This window comes from Haliotis rufescens, unplaced genomic scaffold (assembly GCF_023055435.1).
Source record: "Haliotis rufescens isolate VD_foot unplaced genomic scaffold, xgHalRufe1.0.p SCAF_2, whole genome shotgun sequence".
In the NCBI taxonomy this organism is placed as follows: Eukaryota; Metazoa; Mollusca; class Gastropoda; order Lepetellida; family Haliotidae; genus Haliotis; species Haliotis rufescens.
The window spans coordinates 54,306,969-54,329,520 of record NW_025963890.1 but is presented as its reverse complement, the minus strand read 5'-3'; the positions used below and the strand labels follow the sequence as shown (position 1 = coordinate 54,329,520).

At 39.2% G+C, this 22,552-nt stretch overlaps 2 protein-coding genes and 1 long non-coding RNA gene across 7 annotated transcripts; 2 read left to right on the top strand and 1 right to left on the bottom strand.

Annotated features, from left to right (window-relative positions):
• LOC124140793 (probable methyltransferase-like protein 24) lies at positions 1-20,875 on the top strand. 3 transcript variants are annotated; one of them, XM_046508575.2, is made up of 7 exons: positions 1-127; positions 462-1,539; positions 1,813-1,898; positions 3,468-3,596; positions 4,312-4,386; positions 17,237-17,378; positions 19,004-20,875. In XM_046508575.2, the coding sequence occupies exons 2-7, from the start codon at positions 1,396-1,398 to the stop codon at positions 19,319-19,321; spliced, it is 894 nt and encodes a 297-aa protein (XP_046364531.2). In that variant the 5' UTR covers positions 1-127; positions 462-1,395; the 3' UTR covers positions 19,322-20,875. The 3 variants fall into 3 exon arrangements, with proteins under 3 accessions (XP_046364531.2, XP_046364526.2, XP_046364538.2); XM_046508570.2 differs by having other exon boundaries at positions 442-1,539; XM_046508582.2 differs by lacking the exon at positions 4,312-4,386 and having other exon boundaries at positions 442-1,539.
• LOC125382103 lies at positions 7,217-11,169 on the bottom strand. Of its 2 annotated transcripts, XR_007222321.1 has the most exons (4): positions 10,999-11,169; positions 10,657-10,732; positions 7,491-7,560; positions 7,217-7,339 (listed from the first exon to the last, which is right to left on the bottom strand). It is a non-coding gene; the product is annotated as an uncharacterized LOC125382103 (long non-coding RNA). The 2 variants fall into 2 exon arrangements; XR_007222320.1 differs by lacking the exon at positions 10,999-11,169 and having other exon boundaries at positions 10,657-10,845.
• On the top strand, positions 11,301-15,291 carry LOC124125189. Of its 2 annotated transcripts, XM_048400163.1 has the most exons (5): positions 11,301-11,938; positions 12,064-12,141; positions 14,326-14,382; positions 14,775-15,032; positions 15,239-15,291. In XM_048400163.1, exons 1-4 carry the CDS (start codon positions 11,935-11,937, stop codon positions 14,978-14,980), a joined length of 345 nt encoding a protein of 114 aa, XP_048256120.1. In that variant the 5' UTR covers positions 11,301-11,934; the 3' UTR covers positions 14,981-15,032; positions 15,239-15,291. The 2 variants fall into 2 exon arrangements, 1 of the variants encoding a protein (XP_048256120.1); XR_007222319.1 differs by lacking the exons at positions 11,301-11,938; positions 12,064-12,141 and adding an exon at positions 12,359-12,496.
• Positions 20,876-22,552: the final 1,677 nt, after the last annotated feature.

Below are 22,552 nucleotides of genomic sequence, written 5' to 3'. Positions count from 1 at the left end.
AATATACTCTGTCGTACTCTGCATTTGTGACAGGCGTCGTTCTAAGGGAAGGCAATTCGTATTTGTCAGCTTCTTACTTGAAGGTCCTGTGCTTGGTGCCGTAAAAGACAATCATACGAACTTTCTGGTAAGTATATCTAGTAAACATTAGTACACCATACGTGAGTTGGGTCGAACGCGGCTGTAAACAGTCCTTCGGGTAAATACTATCATTATTTAGTAAATATTGGAAGCATATATGTCATTTGATAAGTAAACAACGACATGTTTTAATACTAGTCACGATGCAAATCCCACCCAAGGCACCAAATGCCAGAATATACCTCAACCACTTACCCCAAATTCCCATTAACCAAAAAACAATAACATTACTTTTTTTATAATGGTCTGTCGTGAATTGTTTTAATGTTTGAAAATAATTATAGCTTGGATGTATCACAGATCCACGTTTCGTGCTGCAGTGAGTGGACCTTACTTGGATAGAGTGGACCTTACTTGGATGGAGTGGTCATCACTTGGATAGAGTGGACCTTACTTGGATAGAGTGGACTTTACTTGGACAGAGTGAACCTTACTTGGATAGAGTGGATATCACTTGGATAGAGTGGACCTTACTTGGATAGAGTGGACCTTACTTGGATAGAGTGGACTTTACTTGGATAGAGTGGACCTTACTTGGATAGAGTGGACTTTAATTGGATAGAGTGGACCTTATTTGGATAGAGTGAACCTTACTTGGATAGAGTGGACCTTACTTGGATAGAGTGGACCTTACTTGGATAGAGTGGATATCACTTGGATAGAGTGGACCTTACTTGGATAGAGCGGACCTTACTTGGATAGAGTGGACTTTACTTGGATAGAGTGGACCTTACTTGGATAGAGTGGACTTTAATTGGATAGAGTGGACTTTACTTGGACAGAGTGAACCTTACTTGGATAGAGTGGATATCACTTGGATAGAGTGGACCTTACTTGGATAGAGTGGACCTTACTTGGATAGAGTGGACTTTACTTGGATAGAGTGGACCTTACTTGGATAGAGTGGACTTTAATTGGATAGAGTGGACCTTATTTGGATAGAGTGAACCTTACTTGGATAGAGTGGACCTTACTTGGATAGAGTGGACCTTACTTGGATAGAGTGGATATCACTTGGATAGAGTGGACCTTACTTGGATAGAGCGGACCTTACTTGGATAGAGTGGACTTTACTTGGATAGAGTGGACCTTACTTGGATAGAGTGGACTTTAATTGGATAGAGTGGACTTTACTTGGATAGAGTGGACCTTACTTGGATAGAGTGGACTTTAATTGGATAGAGTGGAACTTACTTGGATAGAGTTGACCTTACTTGAATAGAGTGGACCTTACTTGGAAACTAAACCTACACGATGCCGAGGAAGAGTCTTGGGTTTCCCTTCCTCGTCTTTGTGTTGCTGGGGACGTTTATAATGTTTGTAACCTTCAAATTGACATATCAGGAATATAACGCAAGGAAGTCTGATGATTCAGCAAGGATCGCACCAGTGATAGCTGTAAGTATTTCAGCCATGATAGTATCAATCAAACTAAAAATCACTCTTGAAGATCCGGGTTAGACTAGGTCGTAAGAGAGGCGACTAACTGGATCGGGTGGTCCCCCACAAACACACACACACACACACACACACACACGTTGCTCATTGGCGTGTGTGTTTATGATTGGCATCTCTTGCACGCTGATGAAAATCACTGATCCCTATTCTATTGATAATTGAATAATAAACATGTAGTCCGCTCTTTTCGCCATCTTTTTTTTCATATTATAGAATCCCTTACCGGGGGGCCAACCCATGCCCACGTTGGAGGTGTTGAAGACGTTGAACAGAGAACAGCTGTCACAGATATACCACAAGTAAGAACAAATGGTAACCATAGGAGTAAATGTTGATTACCAGGAAGTCATAGAAATACAGGTGCAGCGAGAATGTTTGACCATTTCGCGGAAGGACAAACATACTTCAACCAAACATCTATTTATTTTACTTAAATCATATATAAACACTTCATGTTGACCCAAGGTAAGAGCTTACATCTTATCTAGCTGTATATAAGCATCACCGACAACAGCAGCTTGTACATGTATGAAATAGTCGAGCGTTCTTCACAAGGAGAATCTTGTGTGTACGTGGCCACGGACCATGGTACATGTGGCATCACATTGGGTTTTTCTTCCCAAATTAACATACGTTTTGTGTTATGCTGAAATATCGAATGAGCTTTGTTAGATCATGTTTTGTGGCAATGGGTTATTGAACTTTTGCAAGGTTTACGGTAGGACAGCTGTCGCAGCTCACCTTATCACAATTCCGCCCAGTCGTCTAAACTGCCGCAATTCGCTCTGCAGAGTTGCGTCCCTTGGGCAATCCAAACATCTTTGATCATGCGTTCAAATCCCGGTTCGCCCTGATCATGTGTCTGTTTGTCAACGCCATATGTTTGCTCGTGGGTTTCATAAACGCGAAACGTCTAAGACTTGCATCACTTTCCTTTCCCATGGAGGTGACAAGCAGTGATATAACTGAAATACTGTACAACGCGGCGTTAAACCAAACTCACTCACTCACTGTCACAAACTTCCAATGATCATATGGTGAAGGAACGACAACATTCCAGGGTATGTAGTCCGTTTTCAGTCTAGCTGTATACATGTATCTGATGTCCTATGTGATACGCACACACGGCCTCTAGGTAATTAAGGGATTAATTTACATTTTAAAGTTTTAAAAAGTTGACAGACAAGGTGGTGTTTGAAGGACTGTTGGGACTGCCAATTTGCCTGAGTCTAGTTCCCTGTGACCGTTTTGCGAGGTCGACTATCTCTGATTGATGCGTTCATAAACAATATCACCGTTCGATGTCAATGCTCACTTTAACAAGTGTGAACCCGTGCTCGCAATGTCCCTGTAGGCTCAAAGTGTACGAGTACTGACAGTTTCTTAAACTATGATCAAATAAGCTGACATCTTTTGGAGTGACGCGGCCGAGGATCGAACCCCGTACCTTCCGCTCTCCGGGCGGACGCTCTACCACTAAACCACGGATGCTATATTCAATACCTGCATTTTGATCATTTGATCCAAGCACTCAATGCTTTTCTATATATATGATTTCCCGCATTCAAATGGGTAATGATGAAGAAGTCTGTCTATAAAAGGCAACCCCCAAACAGTCTGTCCCGTTATCCCTTTAATGCTGCAATCCTGCCCGACTACAGTGACACTACGTTAATCCGGACATCACCGTTTACAGTGAACTTTTCCTAATTAACACGTATCCGGATTAACGGATTTTGGGTACCGATCAAGATCCTGAGTAGAAGTGAAGATGTTCCCAGGGAAAGAGTTGTCGGGCTGAAAGGATTTCACTTGACATTTAGTTAAGGTTTAAACAACAGTAAAGAGTTTAATGTGTGTGGTTTCAGCTATGTGAACAGCGTTCAGATGTCATGCAAGAAGGTGGCCAGGCGTGGCAACGTCGGCGACGGTGGCTGGAACGTTTGTGAAGACCCTCCCTACGAAATCAAGACACCCTGCAATATTTACTCCTTTGGGTAGGTCTGGTCGAGTCTTTCCAGATACTGGCATTACATTCAGCGAAATTGTCCGGTGGCAATCAATTGATGAATAGTTATATCAGTAATTCATTGGCATCGATATCTTGCTAAACTATAATCAATTTAATTGAATAAACAACAATATTCTGACACTATCAGCAATGTATCATATGTATAATAATGCAATGTACGTAGGGCTAGGACAGGGTGGCTTTGAGAGCTCGCTCCTCAATCCGAATGCCCTTTTTTAATCCCAGGGTACATTGATACATTGGATCAAGTCTAACCACATTGTCCCAAGATATTCTGTCCATGTCACATGAGTGGTTACCACTTTGATTACTCGTCGAACGAATTCATAAATCACTACATGTGACAAATGTCTCCTTCAGTTGAGGGGGCAGGGGTGGCCAAGTCGTGTTAGGCGCCGCGGTTCGCTTTGCAGTGTAGCGTCCCTTTGGCACGCCAGAAACTTGTGATCGTTGGTTCGATTCCCGATTTGCCCCGATTGTATTTCTAGGTTTGTCAGCACCATACCCGTGCTCGTGGGTTTCACCGAAGTGGTAAACGTCTGTGACCTGCATCACTTCGGGCTTTCCTCCCACATTAAGCTGACACGCCGTGATTTCACCGGAGTATTGTTCAAAGCGACGTTAAACCCAACTTACTCACTCACTTATTAGTTCAATTTGTCGTACCATACATACTTCAGGATCAACTACGACTGGAGTTTCGACGACGCAGTGGCTGCAACATACGGCTGCCAGGTCCACTCATATGATCCCAGGTATTGGCATTGTTCTTTAAGGGACGCTTATATCTATCCTTTTTTTGTTTTGTTTTTGTCAACATGAAAATATACCGCACTCGCCGATTTAAATTCTTAATCTATGAAGTTCTCCTTGTTCATATACGATCTTTGCGAACCGCTGGTTAAAAAAATAGGAGATAACTGTTATTATAAGTTTCATGTTTATTCTACATGTTTTGTAAAGATCCGTTAAGATCCGGTAGAGACTAGGCCTTCTGCAACCCATGTTTGCCGTAAGAGGCGACAAACGGGATCGGGTGGACCGCGTAGACCGATGCTCATAATGTCAGTCACTGTATTGACTGGCCAGACTCGATTATTTACGTTTTCTGAGTGCGACGTTAAACAACAAACAAACACACAAAACATGTTTTGTCCGGTACTGGTGGACCATCTTAAGAGCAGCCGAATCAAAGACCTATGATCCTTAGACTTACTTGACTGGGACCCGTTACACAAACCGATCGTGCGATCGTAGTGCTACACATATCGACTGTAGTGCAACATTCGGAAATGGGCCCAGGTAAATGTAAAGATCGCTGCACATTCACGAGGTAGTATCTATTTTTAGGCAAACATGCTCAGCAAAGTTATTTCCATACCCAGTCCATGATTGCACACAGAAATGATTGTTTTGAAGGTTATTTATTGGACGGATTATTAATTTGACAGTATCGGTTGTGTGGGTCTCAAAGAAACATGAAAGAGTGAGGGTCAATAGAACATTTTGTAAAATATTTCACAATACGAATTGTGGCTATTGATCATAGACTGCCAACGAGCTACTGATTATTCATTTAGTGTAAATCCCTTTGGCGAAGGACTTTCAACATTCAGACACGAGATCAAACTCAACATCCGTGAGTGTTATTCTAAACTTCTGGGCAAATGAAAGTATACACTTAAAAACTGGATTTGACCCACAAATTACAAACGTTATCAAAACGTTACAAGGCAGACAACACTTACCGAAACAGAGGACCAAAACATAACTACCATACCAGTATCAAACATATTGCAATCGAATAACCATTTCTTGTATGGTTCCCTTTAGCCACCATCGAACATGAGTGTATATTTTCTTTTTTGCCTGAAGTGAATAAAGTAATTATCATCATTTTCAGAAAGAACATGTGAAAGAAAAATGTAGGATTATAAAACTATAAAAGCAGCTGTAATCAATGTTGTTCTGATGATATATATAACGTGATCAATTCGTAATCAATGCAGCAACGTGATATTACTTCCACTGGTCAATCAGCTTTACGAATCATTAAATTTAAAAAATAACTTGACTTTACGACCACTATGGGAAAAATATATATGAGCGAAACTGAATTGACGAAAGGAATGGCTGCTTCTTGACAGTAGATAATAAGCTGCGTCGTCCATAGTAAGGGTGAAACGATACACCGATATTCCGATGCATCGCGATACTTGACCCACGATACGCAATACGATAAACGTGGGCCCATTTATCGATACGCCACGATACGAAACGCAAATCTCAAGTACAGCGTTTCCTCGGTATTGTGCCTTTCAATAAACCGCTAACTTGGTTATAGCGCGCGCTAACGCATGGCTCCCAAAACGTACTTACATTTTTAATAAGCTCAGGTTTTACACCGACAGATGGTTTTCCCCATCTCATAAAACATTATCAGCTGATCACCGCAAGCACATAACACCGAAAATACCAGTCAGCAAATCCGAACTGAAGTACGCAATTCAATACCATTATTATTCTATCTTGTTATTAAAACGTGTTCACTGTATATCTGGACTTGTGTTTGTAATATATTTGATTAATTTTATTCAAAATTTCATTTAATATTGTTTTCATTAAGTTATGTGAAATCGTGTGTGAAGAGATACAGCAACCACGGTCAGATTACCGCTTTTGACGCATTGAACGAACTATAGTTGCCCGAGAATGGATACATATATTAAAAATGTCATACTTTGACTCGTTAAAAGTCATATTTGTGGCAATTTGACTAATATATTGTTCCATACGTAAAAACATCCTGCAACAGCAATCATCAGTACCAAAATGCTACACTTGTGGTTCTTATAATTATAAATATATAATTATATAGTAAAAGCTGCAACTAAGGTAACACGATATTGGAATAAATTATTCCTGATAAAACAATAATTTCAGATACAATTTCTTCGACCATTGCATCAAAATTCTTTGAAGTTGTATCACTGGTGGAGTACATTAATTATTTTCTGGTGTTTGAACTTTGAATTGTTTTGAAGGAGAGTTGAACAACTTCAGTAGTCTTGTTATTATAAAAAATAATTTTGACTGTTCCAAAATCATGAAAGGTTCAATCTTTAAAGGCAGGGCGGGACAACTTAGGAATGGCCGGGAGTCCGAACTTGACCACACAGAAGGAAGCGAGCTACAAAAACATGTTTTATATCACTGGAAAGCTCTCGAGGAGACGAATCCAAATAATGTGTGTCCCAGTGTGTTCACGTGTTCATAAGCTCAAAAATTGGCTCTGAAAATGCATTACTGCAGAAATTTCTGGCCGAATTTTTTTTTTCTGCAGAAATTTCTGGCAGTATTTTTTTTTTCTACAGAAATTTCTGGCCGAATTTTTTTTTTTCTACAGAAATTTCTGGCCGAATTTTTTTCTGCAGTAATATTTAGCAGAATTATTTTAATTCAGGAGAAATAAGATTCAATCATTGGATAGTTTAACCTGGAGTTGCTTCAAATGACCTTCTCTTCAAAACAAACATTTTTAGTTCACATGATTACAAGCAATAAAATAAAACTAATTTCGTGAGATATTTCAAAAAATTGTTTATTCACATGCTATATTACAAGACAATTTCTTGGGAGACTTTGCACTTTCATTCTCATGAATGAGTCGTATTTTCTTGGGTGAGGTGATTTTTTCAGAGATGGGTCCTGTCACAAAAGAAAATAGATGTATAGATGAGTGGATCCATATTGTCTAATATAATGGATAATGGCAGCCTATACGCAGCTAGAGTTTAACTTTACAATAGAGCCTGCGGAATAAAATGTATTATGAATGTAAATAGTGTGCTTTACTTACGTTTTCTTCTCAACATACTTGAAATGAATTCTTTTTTTCGTCTGGTCATTGAAAGCTATGTGCACATATTCTGAAAAGATATGAAAAAAAACATTAAAATGCTTTTCATTTCAGTAATTAACACATTCCACAAGCTTTAGGCACATGAACAAAGTAAGATAAGTGAGGTGAGTTGAAATTGGGTTGAATGTCGCGTCCAAGATAATTGCACTTATATAGCATGTGCGTGCGTGCGTGTGAGTGTGTGTGTGCGTGCGTGCTTGTACTAGTCGTCTGCATCTTCCGTTTTGTATAGGTCACTCCATCAGTTGTCAGTGACTGCATACTTGTGTAGGGGGCACTCAATGTTCACACTGTCATGAAGCTGAAATTATATAAGGATGAGTATACTGCGAAAATTAAATTGGATTAATTCGTTAAAAGAGACTTATGTATCATGTTTGGGAGAGGCATTCAGATAAGCAAAATTTGCTTGTTTGCCAATCCCTCCACTTTATGGAAATAAATATGTTTATATCAAGAGACTTCTAAACCATAACCGAACTCAAAACTAACCCCATGTGTCGTAAATGGGTGCTCTAAAGTAAAAGGATGGTTAACACGTGTTTCATTGGCAAGGGGTACTCAACCCTTATGATCGGAAAGGGGGTCCAAGGACAAAGGAGAGACCAGACCTACTATCCAGAGGGGCCAGCCTGGTACAAGACTTAGTGTAAAGCTAGCCTAGTCTATGTCATCAGCAGCTGGTCACTGCGGCGGAATGTGGTTTTGGCGTTGCTGTTCAAGTTCGAATTTCCGATAGGCCTGTCTCCACTAAAAAAAATAGATAAATTTTCGGACAGCATAATCTGGTGTCAGATCTTAAAAAAGTTCCGAACGACTGTGAAACCATGGTAAGAAGTATTATTATTATTGAAGCAACCTTCCCAAATGTGTGTGCTGCATAAGCCGGAGTGGTTCCCCTTGAATTTCCAAAATATGAATCGACAGACGAAACGAAAATTAGTTCGCTTGACATATCCAGTTGGGGGGTATTCTTTTTTAGTTTGGTGGGAAAATGATATGAAACACTGGGGTCTGACTGACTGATATAGGAGATTTAACGTGCGCTTTCCGACTGTAGCGTATTTCGCATACGGGCCTGGCCGGACCATTTATTGTATTCCGAAAAGGGTGAAAGTGATGTGTGCAACCCAAGAGGGGGCTTTTAGGGGTTGCTTATATTGAAGTTTCTGGAATTTTTAAATTTGGAATAAATGCCGAGGTGGGTGGAGGAGGGACTAAGGGAGCCGGGTGAGGTGGGTGTTTGTATGTTTATTGGATTTTGGATTGGTAGATTAATTAGTTTTTAGATGCGCTTAATTAGGTCTGTTTTGATTAGGAATACGCCTAGGGCCTTGAAGTTTTCTAGTTTATTTTGAGGGTTTAGTATTTCATCTAGAGTAGGAACCTTATTTAGATTGAGGGTGGTTTGTAGTGTGGTTCTGTGTGTTTGGTAGTGGGTGCAGTGGATGAGTGCGTGTTCCGTGGTTTCGGGTTGTTTGCAGTGGGGGCAGTTGCCTGTGATGTGTCTTTTAAGTTTTTTTAGGTGGTTATTTAGGTTCGTGTGTCCTGTTTCGAGTTTTGTAATAAATCTGTCAATTTTTTTAGAGAGGTGTAGGATTTCAGGTTTGGCTAGTGGTTTTCTGAGCACTTTTTTTGATTTGGCTATTTGAGTTTTGATATTGATTATGCCATTTTTTGGTTATTTTTTGATTGTTTACACTTTTAATTTCTGATTTTGAGATGGGTAGGTTTAGGCTTATTACTGGTATTTTGAGAGATAATGTAGCTGCTTTATCGGCGCTTTCGTTGCCGTAAATTCCTACGTGGGCGGGGATCCACAAGAAGGTTATTTGTTTGCCTGCTTTTTTTAGGTCGTCGGAGCTTTTAAGTATTTGGTTTATTAATTTAGGTCGTTTTTTGGTATTTTTGTTTTGGAGGGCTTTCAGTCCACTAAAAGAGTCGGTGAGAGTTAGGATTTTATTGTTGTTTTTAGATTGGGGCTGCCCAAGTACTAAATATATCATACAATTATTGAAATACCCGTATACTTTTTGTGATTGTCGAGTGTCCCTGTGAACAACCAACACCCTCCTTTTACAACCCCCCCCCCCCCCCCCCCCCCACAACCCCCCCCCCCCCCCCAAGTAGCACGCTTAAGGTTATCAATATATTCGATAACATACTACTTAGATGCGAACTGTTTAATTGACAGCTGCTGTTAATTGGTAACGGTCAAGCCTCAGTGAATTTGCATTGGGAGTGTGTGTGAGGGGGCGTCTGAAGGTGGATTCAGTCGGAATAAAGATAAGATAATGATCTCATAAATTTTATTGAAGGCTTTGAAAGTTTAGGATCGGCGAGACCGTAACACAGAGTAATTAACAAAACGATCACGTGATCGTGGCGCTGATAGACAATACCAACCGACCACGTGCGCGAGACAATGTATCACCGTATGCAGTGACAATACCCGAGGATATTTAATTGCCAAGTTGGCAGGAAGTCTGGCGGCACGGCACGTAAAAATAAGCGTCGTTTGGGTATTCTAAATTGTCTCAGCACCAGCTTTGATGGGGCAATAAGAGAAGATGATATATATGTTTATTTTAGGAAAACATTAATACAACAATTTGTTATATTAATAAACATTGGGTCTATAAAGTTATTTATATCTAAATATTTCTAACGTTATAAATAATAGAAAACTCGCATGTAAATTATCAAAATACTGCATGGATTGGTATTTTGTAATTTTCCGTGTTTTCACTTTCACTGATCACCACAGGCAAATTCATGGTAACATAGCTACACTACAAGTGTCGCCATACAGCTACAATAAGTTGCCCAATGTACATGTAGACAGTATACAAGTCGCAATAACACCATAGGGGATGGAGATATCTCCTTTTGCGTATTTTTTTTATCAAAAGTGGTAGAAATAAATACACTAAAATTAGACTCTTACAAAACGCGTTTCGCATGGCAGCAGAGCCAAACATTCACTGTTTGGAGTACGGGTTGTTATTTGGTTGTTGTTATATGAAATAACCGTGTTACCAAAATTCCACGTTCTAGGGTCGGCGTTTCCAGAAATAAAACAATAAATATTTTGACGTCTTACATGTATCGTAACTGCAAGACGGTAACCAGACGCTGTAACTCTGCTGACTGCACGTGGTTCGGGATCTTTGCTGTGGCTGAAATAAAGAGTGCTATGTTTTACAGAAAGAGACCACGTTGCTTGTGCCATTGTGCAAAGACATTGTGCGTAGGTAAGATTCTGAATATACACGAATATATAAGTCACGTGACAAAGGTATTTACATGAAAGATATTTCAAATCTCGATGTTAGAGACCTTGAGAAATGTAGATTTAACTGAATCCAATCCGATTTAGTGTTACTATCATTCATTACAAATGGATAATACGATATTGCATTATAGAGAGGGTAATTATAGCTACCTGAAGGAGCAACCATATGTCCACTCTTTGAAGTTGCCGCCAAACCGGACGCGTTATTGTAACTTGCAAGAACGCTGTGTACACAGCTTCTTTCTAAATTTGGAGAAGCGTAAGTGTGGTGAAAGAACAATATGAATGTAAGTCAGGCATGAAGTTGCACGGAGGAACCAACGTGAGTCTTTATAATCACATGGTTGTTCATATATGTTGTTTAATGCGTGATAGGTATTACCGCTTAAAAGGTGGTTTTGTATTTATAATAAAAACTGATCGTTTACATTTAACATAGAATATAAAAAATAGTTTTGTCTGGGTAGCAACATAACTGTTGCATAGGGTATGTTGTTTAATGATAATACTATATGAAAATTCCTCGAGCCAGCTGACTTACACTATGGATAGTGTACAAGACAACAGTTATAGAACATCACGTGATAAGGTTGATGGAAATGGCAAAATATTTATTTACAATATATGTGTTTCCAGGGGAAGAGCCTGTTACAAAGTCTGTGTCTAAAAAAAAGTAAACTCGCTCCTTGTCGGACAAAACTGAATGTAATTAAGTTAACTACCTATGTACATTATCAGTGGAGTACTTGAATTAATATCAAATTGTAACCCGAGATGCTGGTGCCACACCTTATTACGTGACCACCCAGTGATGCGTGAACACTCAGGGGCATGATATACACCCTTGTGTTTGATTTGATATACCAATCAGCCGTGGACGCCCGACCATAAAAATGGTATATATAGATTTAACCCTAATCAGGTATCGTTAAATATCGTTAAATCGTCGAGAACGTTCTGTCAGACGATCAAACGATAACTATTCAACAAGTCGGTAAATCACATCGAAAACCCAAGTTCTGGTCGCAGTGAGAAGCTCTGGATGCCTTGAGGAGGGTTCACCAGCTCTGCTTCAACAACGTTGACATGGGTAAGGCATTTTATTCTATTTTTGTACACCAAACACTGTATATATCTTGAAGAACCTTTGCCTTCTGTTTGGATCATGGTTTCTTTATGAACATATTCACTGAACATGTTGCTACCCTATTACAGATCTTACCAACGTCATCAACAGTCAAGGCAGACATCTTTCTTCAAGAAATCTGCCCAAAAGGAAAAACACTGAAATTGGTAAGTAATGCTTATGTGCAATGTCGTTAACTATAGTTCATTTATTGCATCGGCACTATTAGGTAGAGTTTAGCTACGAACGCGAAAATAAACTGGTACGGCGAATGTAGGGGTGAGGTACTCAATCGGCTTCGTTGCGCTGGTTTTTTTTACCACCACCGACTGTGTTGCCAATTTAAATTTCGTTTCGGAATCAAAGCACGGTGCATGTTTTTTTTTTATCAAAATGTCAACATGAGCTAGGAAAGGAAGAGCGGAAGAGCCAGGGCTCTGCGAACATACGCGGATTGTGTAGCCTTTATATATATATGGCTTCGCGTGGCATTATATTGGTGTTACATACGTAGTATACCAGGTAAGTGTTGCCCTCGTTGCCCACAGGGCCATGACTTAATTAGGGTGCGAGTTGGTGGGTGGCTCGGTCTACTCGGTGGTGCTAACAGTAGGCGTAGGGCTAGGCAAGTTTACGAGACATACTCTCGCGTGGACCTAGTGATAGAACCCTTTCTTCGTTTTGAGAGGACATGTCGATATCGAATTTCGCGAATTTTCTTCTCGAATTTCTGGGCAACAATGCAGTTTACCGGGCGCAGCCCGAGGTCTACCATCCGCTCAATTACCGCGCTATAGTGCCACGCTGTCTCGTTATACCGTTACCGTGCCTCACGCTCTTGTGACTCTCGCTTCACGATCCAACACCCGTTTTCGGTCTTGGGGAAACTTACACATCTTTACAATCAAACACCCGTTCTCGGTCTTAGGGAAACTTACACATCTTTACGATCCAACACCCGTTTTTCGGTCATTAGGGTTAGCTGGCTTTGGGCAAGGGTTAGCCATAAATTCTTACTTTTTCAAGCGTTTATTCAGTTAATCCTATTGGTCGGTCATGTTGACATAAACAATTGCGGGTGTGGTTTCAAGAAAAGATGAATGGGAGAGCGGGCCGTGACGTCACACGCATGCGCAATTCATTGTTTACTGAATTACACATGCATGTCAATGGCGATTCTAATGACCTGTTAAACGAGCACTGATTACATGTGATAGCGCCTGTGGTCCAGTGGTAGAGCGTCGGCTAATTAACGCATTAATTAGCAGAGCCGGTGAGTGGGCGAAGCGCGTTCGAGCCCCAACAGCGCTAATTGGATCTGAAAAAGTGCGCCAAATGTATGCCATGAAGACCAAAATTTATAGAATCTGTCTTATACCCACTCATAAATGCTGTTCATTTAATAACTGCTTTACTAAAACTACTTAAGTTCATTCTGGAAGATCTGGAACGATGGAATATGCCTTGTATCTTTACATGAAAAAAAGATTTCTAACCTAGAACGGGTGTTTGATCGTAAAGATGTGTAAGTTTCCCTAAGACCGAGAACGGGTGTTTGATTGTAAAGACGTGTAAGTTTCCCCAAGACCGAAAACGGGTGTTGGATCGTGAAGCGAGAGTCACCAGAGCGTGAGGCACGGTAACGGTATAACGAGACAGCGTGGTACTATAGCGCGGTAATTGAGCGGATGGTAGAGCTCGGGCTGCGCCCGGTAAACTGCATTGTTGCCTCCTTTCCAGTTTCCAGTGAATTCTATGCTTGTCTTAGGAGACTAACAGTATCGCGTGGTCAGGCTCGCTGACTTGCATTGATGCTCATGATATGAATCTCTGAAATGTCTGGTCCAGATTCGATTAATTACAGACCGCTGTCATATAGGTGGAATATTGCTGAATGCGGCAGTAAACAACAAACCAAACCAAAACATATATTACTGTCTACATATCCTATTGGTAGGGAGTTATGTAGATTCTTATTTCGAAACCAGTGGAGCTTAGTATCCACAGTGCACATATATGGGTTACGTTATTGTAGTTTGTCCAGTATTATTAGTAAAGGATGTAATGGGATTTGTTTTGTAATGGGATCGTGCCATGTATGTCCAAAAATTTGTTTGTACATTATATTTGTAACACACGTTTAGAAGGATAGAAATTTATCTTTGTCTTAGCTAAATGCTTGGTACGGGCCTGTTGAATAAATTCAATGTTTGTCTGGTAGGCTTGTCTAATTTTGGAGGAATTGTGGATATTTGAGAATGGAAATTGGCAATTGTTATGTTTGTATGACTATCCAATTACATTAAAGTTGCAATTTATGTATTGTTCAAATATTTATTTGACATTTCCAGGACCAGTAAAGCTGCAAGACTTTGTCGGCCAGTCAAAAGTGGACGCTGCAATCCAAGGTATCACTTTTAGTGCTATCATGAAGATAGTTATCAATGAAATTATTGGTATATGACTCCACATACAATATCATGTATAGCATATTTATTCCTTGAGGCTATACTATACAATTCAAAGTAAATGCTGAAGTCACATGTGGTTAATATTTTTATAATTTATGTAAATTGTTTTAAACCACATTAGAATTGTTTTGAAGCAAGTATTTCATGTCCAGTTGCTCATCCTAAGTTTAAAAGAATCTGCACACAATGTTGAAACTTTTTAAATGCACAAGATTGATTTTTCTCTCAATATTCTCAATACTCAAATCAGTATTCTGTAAAAATAAACAAGTTTTGTACAATTTGATTTGTTTTCATAGTGATAATACTGATGTAAATACTATTTTCAGGTGAAACTTTCTTTCTCATGGTGGGGAACACGCATGAAGATGTGGATCAACCGTTTAGTGTATTTGCAAGGGAACTTAGACAGAAGCCTGCAACAACCCGCGATGCCCTCCTTCAAGATTGGGGACATCCGGACACCCACCACCAAGCTATCAGACTTCAAGCCCTTCATGCCTGCCCCAAGGGAAGCGACAACCCTCCCAACTAAAGTTCAAGAGGCAATAGAGAAGAACAATGAAAAACTGCAAAAACAATCAAAGGTAATTTCAATAAATATTGCATTTCTTTTGAAATATGTATTGTGATGTGTAATATTAGGGTTAGTCAGCGTTACTTAGAATATGTCTAATGTGGGCAGAGAAACAACCCAACTTCATGAGGTTACTATTTTTGCTTTTATTGTATAGATGCACTGTGATTTTAATTATGTTCTCATATTCTTTACATTTTTTTTCTTTACTTTCAGATCACTCTGACAAAGCACCGAAGACAAGCGTCAGTATCAGAACAATAAAGAAGGAGCCGCAAGTTTTGCTGAAATGAACATATTTTTTGTCTAAGCTATGTGGCTGAGATATTGCCGAGGATTGCATTGCAGGAGTTTTGTACTTTGTATGTTTTTGTTTCTTAGTAAAGCTGTGTATTTAGAATTGTATATATATATATACATATATAAGATGAGATGTGCACAATTAAATTTATGAAACAATATATGCAGTTATATTGTAAAATCTTGGTTGTGTTCTATTTTTTTCCATGTCTGAAGTTAACCTACTTTCAGAGTACCGTATATCACATGTAGGTTGTTTCTTTGAATTCCAACTGGGGATTATATATTTGGTTGGCCCCATGGAATAATTATGAAATTTATTTTTTGAGAATCACATTCACCTTTAATGTTGTACACTTCAAAGTCGTCAAAAGGCCATTGAAGATGGTCACTGAAATTCTCATAATAATTTAGATAATTATAGGGTAAGCTCAAGGTTCAATGATTTGCATCTGTCTAGTATACAAAGGTATGAGGCCAACATGTTGTTCCATTGTTTAATTCGAGTGACGTCAACTTTTCTTGATAAATTTGGTAAATATAATACCAAGATAAATATCTTCAATTGCTGAATTCAATTTAAACTTTCCAAAGATTGATGGTTGAAATTACTGCAGAAAAAAATTCTGCCAGAAATTTCTGTAGAAAAAAATAATTCTGCCAGAAATTTCTGTAGAAAAAAAAATACTGCCAGAAATTTCTGAGAATCACATTCACCTTTAATGTTGTACACTCCAAAGTCGTCAAAAGGCCATTGAAGATGGTCACTGAAATTCTCATAATAATTTAGATAATTATAGGGTAAGCTCAAGGTTCAATGATTTGCATCTGTCTAGTATACAAAGGTATGAGGCCAACATGTTGTTCCATTGTTTAATTCGAGTGACGTCAACTTTTCTTGATAAATTTGGTAAATATAATACCAAGATAGATATCTTCAATTGCTGAATTCAATTTAAACTTTCCAAAGATTGTAATCATGTGAACTAAAAATGTTTGTTTTGAGGAAAAAGGTCATTTGAAGCAACTCCAGGTTAAACTATCCAATGATTGAATCTTATTTCTCCTGAATTAAAATAATTCTGCTAAATATTACTGCAGAAAAAAATTCGGCCAGAAATTTCTGTAGAAAAAAAAAAATTCGGCAAGAAATTTCTGTAGAAAAAAAAAATACTGCCAGAAATTTCTGCAGAAAAAAAAAATTCGGCCAGAAATTTCTGCAGTAATGCATTTTCTGAGCCAATTTTTGAGCTTATGAACACGTGAACACACTGGGACACACATTATTTGGATTCGTCTCCTCGAGAGCTTTCCAATGATATAAAACATGTTTTTGTAGCTCGCTTCCTTCTGTGTGGTCAAGTTCGGACTCCTGGCCATTCCTAAGTTGTCCCGCCCTGCCTTTTTACATGCTTTAAGTATTGTTTTTTTTATCATTGCGTATCGAGATACGTATCGTATCGTGACCAGAATATCGAGATGCGTATCGTATCGTGACCTTCGTGTATCGTTGCAGCCCTAGTCAATAGGGATATACCTGTCAAGGAACTAACAGTTTTATCACGACCTTAATACGCGAGTGTGACGTCACACCTAATATGACGTCACTAAATCCCACGTTAATCGTGTACTTCGTCAACAATGTCATATACTTAATGCAATCGACATTAGGCGTGTGTGCCCAGAATGGATTTTGATTTATTCCCTTATTAACAAAAATGATAATAATAATTTAATGTGTGATTTCTAGATCCACGAAAACAATGTCATATGAACAATTATGACAGATAACATCATTTAGAATACAATATTCAACAATGTATCTGTTGTGTTATATTTTTGATATTACAAACGAAACTTTGTCTCATATTTAACATTATGAATGTATATTGTCTTGTAAATGTGTTGTTTCAGCATGTCAAAAGTGCCAGATCATGACAGGAAGAGCAACATTCATTTCCATCGGACAGGCCTAAATACATCTGATACCACGAACTCTATGGGTTGGCGTATGCTGACCTTCTCCTCCATTTTGAAAGAAAATAGCCACACAGAAGTAAGAGCTATACAGTAAACTACGCTTATAACGAACACGCTTATAACGAACTTACAAATTAACGAACTTATTTTTTAGTCCCGACAATTCGTTGTATATATGCTGTAAATATGCTTATACCGAACTACGGTTATTACGAACTAAAATTAGTGGTACCTTTGAATTCGTTTTAACCGTAGTTTACTGTAGTTATTACAACTTCAATGACTTGTTGAAACAGGAAACGTATTCACTAATGTTTTGGGAAAGCAAATTATGGTTTAAAAAAACAGATGGGAAACAGTTGGACACAATGTGCGACATATGGTTAGTGTAATGACCAGTGACCACAGATAACTTAACGATAAGAAGAACTATAAGAGAAAGACCAATGTGAAGGTGATTCTTAGCCCTAATACAGGACCAAAACCCGGATTGTGCAGGTTTCAAACGAACTCAAATATGATATGACCGGATTTGCGTATATAAACATATATCAACTTACTTTGGTCGATTAGAAGTTTTTAGCAATATTCCAGCAATATTACTGCGGGGGACACCAGAAATGGGCTTCACACATTGTACCCATGTCGGGAATCGAAACCGGGTCTTCGGCGTGACGAGCGAACGTTTTAACCACTAGGCTACCCGACCGCCCCTTGTCGATTAGGACGTTAGTTCTTTGAAATATATGTCTTATTTATTATCGTATGCAGAAGTACAATTTTCACAAATCCTATGGCAGACATTTCCAATCACCGATTTAAAACGTCCCTCCTGGTGACAAGGTCACTGCATCACTTCAGACTCTCTTCCAAAATTAAGCTGTAACGCCGTGATATAACTGGAATATTGTTAAAAGCGGCGTTAAACCCAAACTCTCTCACTTAACCTTAATATTATGCGTAACATTGGATATCAATGATGATGCAAATGTTTATACTGTTGACTACTTATCTGTGACAGCTACTGTGTCGTGGCATTATTTTGTTCAAGTGTAAAGAATTCGGATACCCCATGTTTTGTCACTAGTGGGGTGCTTATGAATGCAATCCTTAATTGTTATCCGTGTGTTCATTATTCTCCCGCTAAGCCACTCTTGAAATCATATGATCACATATTTGAAATACATGTAGATGTATGTAGTGTTATTCAAATCAACTATTTTACAAGAGGGATTTAAAAACTGATAGCATTCCAATGGAACGATGATCTTTGGGGATGGTCAGTGCACATCAAAGTATATCTCCTCGCCATGTGTTACCAATAGCTTCTTTCCGTCATTGGCGTGAAAGCTTCACACTAACTCTAGTCACAAATTAAACAGTTATATTACAAGGTAGACACAATTATAGGGATAACAACTTCTTTAATACTATAAAAAGCGACGTTTCGGTATAGATCCTTATACCGTTGTCTATCAAGGATATAGAGTCTCAGTCCACTGCATTCTGACCCTGTTTTTCTCCTGAAATAAGCATTCATATCGTTTGCGGGATAATTATGTTTTGACGATAATGATTTCTCGAATAGTTGATATATCTTCCTATTGTATATGAATCACTTTTCACCAACTGACGCAACCATTAATTGCAACGAAATGAGCTTGTTTTGTTCTCTATTCAGCAGTATCCGTTATCTTTCAGGCTGTGATCGATCTACTGAAGATTGATATTGACTATTCGGAATGGTGGGCATTTCCTGAAATGTTAAAAAGTGGAGCTCTGAAAAATGTGAAACAGTTTTGTTTTGAGATTCACGTCAAGCTGAACAGTCATCCGGAGCCGGACATAGACAAGTACTTGAAAGGTCTGGAGCTGCTGAGAGACTTCTACAATGCAGGTTTTAGGATATTCCTTACAAATAAAAATATGGACGCTAAATACAAGTCAGTATTTGGCATGGAGCGAACAGGTTGTCATGAGATTTACATGGTACGCAGTGACATAAGGACATTTGGGTGACGTGGGTTGTTTTTTTTAAGACCAATGTATTTGAGAAGTGTCTTCACGATGCGATGACGTCATTTCTTTGGTAAACCTCGCCCGTTTTCATCGATCATTAGTTATACGCCAGCGTGTGCTTAAATTAGGCATTCCAGGTCAGAGAAAACCCAAGCACACAAGAACCGTCCAAAATGTGAATTTGGTGGTTACTGCATCTTGAGATAACATGTGCCTTACTAGTCATTGGTTTAAGCCCAAAGCTGTTGTAATTGAAGACATGCGTACTTTTGAATCCAAGGATCACGATCGCCTTAATGATTTACTTTCCTGGGGCCCGCTATACAAAGCGATCTTAGCGCTACGACTACCGTAAGTCTGTGTTAAAGTATGGAAGCTACCGCCATGTCCAGGTCGTTCTCGTTCAGATGGTGTTCTTTGGCGTCATAAGCGCATTCTGACTGCTTTGTCGTGTTTAAGCACATATCATTGATTTATTGAGGTCGAGTCTTCTTGCAGGTTACGGAAACAGACGAGTGGTTACGAATGGATTTTTTTCTTGGGCCTATCAATATTCGTGACCAACTCATGTTATTCCGTTACAAGACGAATAGTGACTCGTGCCCCTTTCGTGGTCATTTTTACGACTGGGTTGCGTCTAAGGGTAAACGGGCATAGTTAAAAGCATTGTCAACTCCATATTTCCTTGCAAGTCATATATTTTCTAGTTGCTTATTAAAAGACATTGGGACTTACAGTTTTTATACAGTTTGACTTAACACGTTTTACTGTATCAAGGGTAAATTTTAGATGCAAGACATGTGTAAAGTTCTAAAATTATTCCCGACGGATTGTTTGCCCAAAATGCTTGAAGTCATACGTGCATTCTGATTGGTTTGTCGTATTTTCGCAAATAACCTTCATAAATAGGGGGATGAGTATTCATGCAGATTATGGAAAGGGGCGAGTGGTGACGAATTTGCCTAGTACATGTTTTCATTTATGTTCTCCGTAAATCAAGGCGTGGTCATTCCTATTTCAAACATTCACGATAATTCGCGATTGTAAGTTGGTATTTGATTCAGTGATGTCTATGAATAGTTTGCTTTGGTTTTGATGGTACTGGTGTTACATTAGCATTTGAACTCAATGGTTGGTGTAGATAGTTGGCTTTAATATTGATCGTACCAGTGACATTAACGTTTTAAGTTAAATGTTGAAAGTAAGTAGTTCACCCTCGGTTTGTGTGACAGGTGTGTATCGGCATGTGTTACATCGCGGCGATACGCGATATGTTAGTATGGCGCTGCACTGGAGCGTTCAACAAATGCAACTTACAGCAATTTGATTCGAAGCACTCTGGACAAATAAGGGAGGATGCGGTCTGCGTTATGGGAAAATGAATATTTTAACCATGTGCTGTTGTGAATTGTCCACAATTACCAAATCATGTTACGTCATCCTTTGTTCAACAACGTCATTACACTCAAGAGTGATGTAACGTCTATCACACAGCTGTCAATCTGTACTTTTGTGACACGTTTACAATGTTGAATAAATCTCTCTAACACTCGTGTTTGGTCTCGATGTCTTTTATTCCCGCCATTTTCCTCCTCATTTACATAAACCGAAGGGCTTCCGCTTCCGCTCATAAAAACCGGACCATCAACATGATCAACCGGACCAAGTCGGGATATTGACAAAATCATATAGTTATCAACAGCTGTTTCACAGTGAGTAAGTGAGTATGGTTTTACGCCGCTTTTAGCAATATTCCAGCAATATCACGGCAGGGGACACGAGAAATGGGCTTCACACATTGTACCCATGTCGGGAATCGAAACCGGGGCTTCGGCTTGACAGGCGAACGCTTTAACAACTAGACTACACAACCGCCCCTTAAGACATAATTAAATTTCCAATAATGCTTATTCTGTATGAATCATAATTTGATTGGCTGGTCAAATTTTGGTTGAATAAACAATATATTTATGCGCAATCGAAATATATGTTTTAAGAGTTGCTCTCTAACTTTATATGTCATGTAGTGTATTATTATTCAACCTTCTCAGTCATGTCGAAGGAAACAAATATGAATTAATAAGAACGTTCTTATTTTGTAAGCGGACGTTGAATGTTCAGCAATTCGAAGAGAATACATGTTCTGTGATCCAGCATTGCGGGATATGAGGTCTTTAAGAAATGGTGGTATTATATCATTATATATTTTATAAATCAAAATTGACACTTTACTCTTCGTACGGTTGACCAAAGCTCATAACGCGATGCGTAATGTTGTTTGTTTGTTGTTTAACGCCGCACTCAACACTAGCCTAGACAAGACAATCCAGTGATTGACATCATGAGCATGGATCTATTAGGATACGATGACATGCATCAACCAAGTCAGCCAGCCTGACGACCCGAGTTACTGTTCTTTCGGCTTCTAATTTCTTTCTTTTCCAGCTTATACGTCATTTCCAGTGTACCCTCGTTCCACACTGCCTAATAAAAGCTGTATATTTTTTTGACATTTCTATTTAATATTCTCGCCGAAGACCCGAATTCGATTTCCCCATGGGCCAGATGGGTACAATGTGTGAAACCCAATCCTGATGTCCCCTGACGGAATACTGCTAAAGGCGGCGTAAAACCTCACTCACTCACTCACTCACTCTATTTAACATCTTTCATAACGAAAACGCTAACTCCGGCCACGAAATGTCACGCCTCGGATAAAGCTCCATTTTCAAAGACCTGTTGTCCTGTAGTACCACATACATTTATGTACAAATATAATCGTATGTCAAAGACAGTCCAAATTTTTGCCACATCTCAAAACACTGAACAGTTTTGTAACACTACGGTCAACACTAACACTGAGCGGATCGTCCCCACTGCAACCACTATCAACTTGACTACCACCCCACTTCACCACGTAACAACAACGCTAATGCTGTGACGATGTCCCCACTCGACCACTATCAACTTGACTACCACCCAACTACACGTAACAACAACACTGTCGCTGTGAGAGTCGTCCCCACTGCAACCACTATCAACTTGACTACCACCCAAATACACGTAACAACAACACTGTCACTGTGACGATGTCCCCACTGCAACCACTATCAACTTGACTACCACCCCACTACACGTGACAACAACACTAACACTGTGAGAATCGTCCCCACTGCAACCACTATCAACTTGACTACCACCCCACTACATGTAACACTAACACTGTCGGGG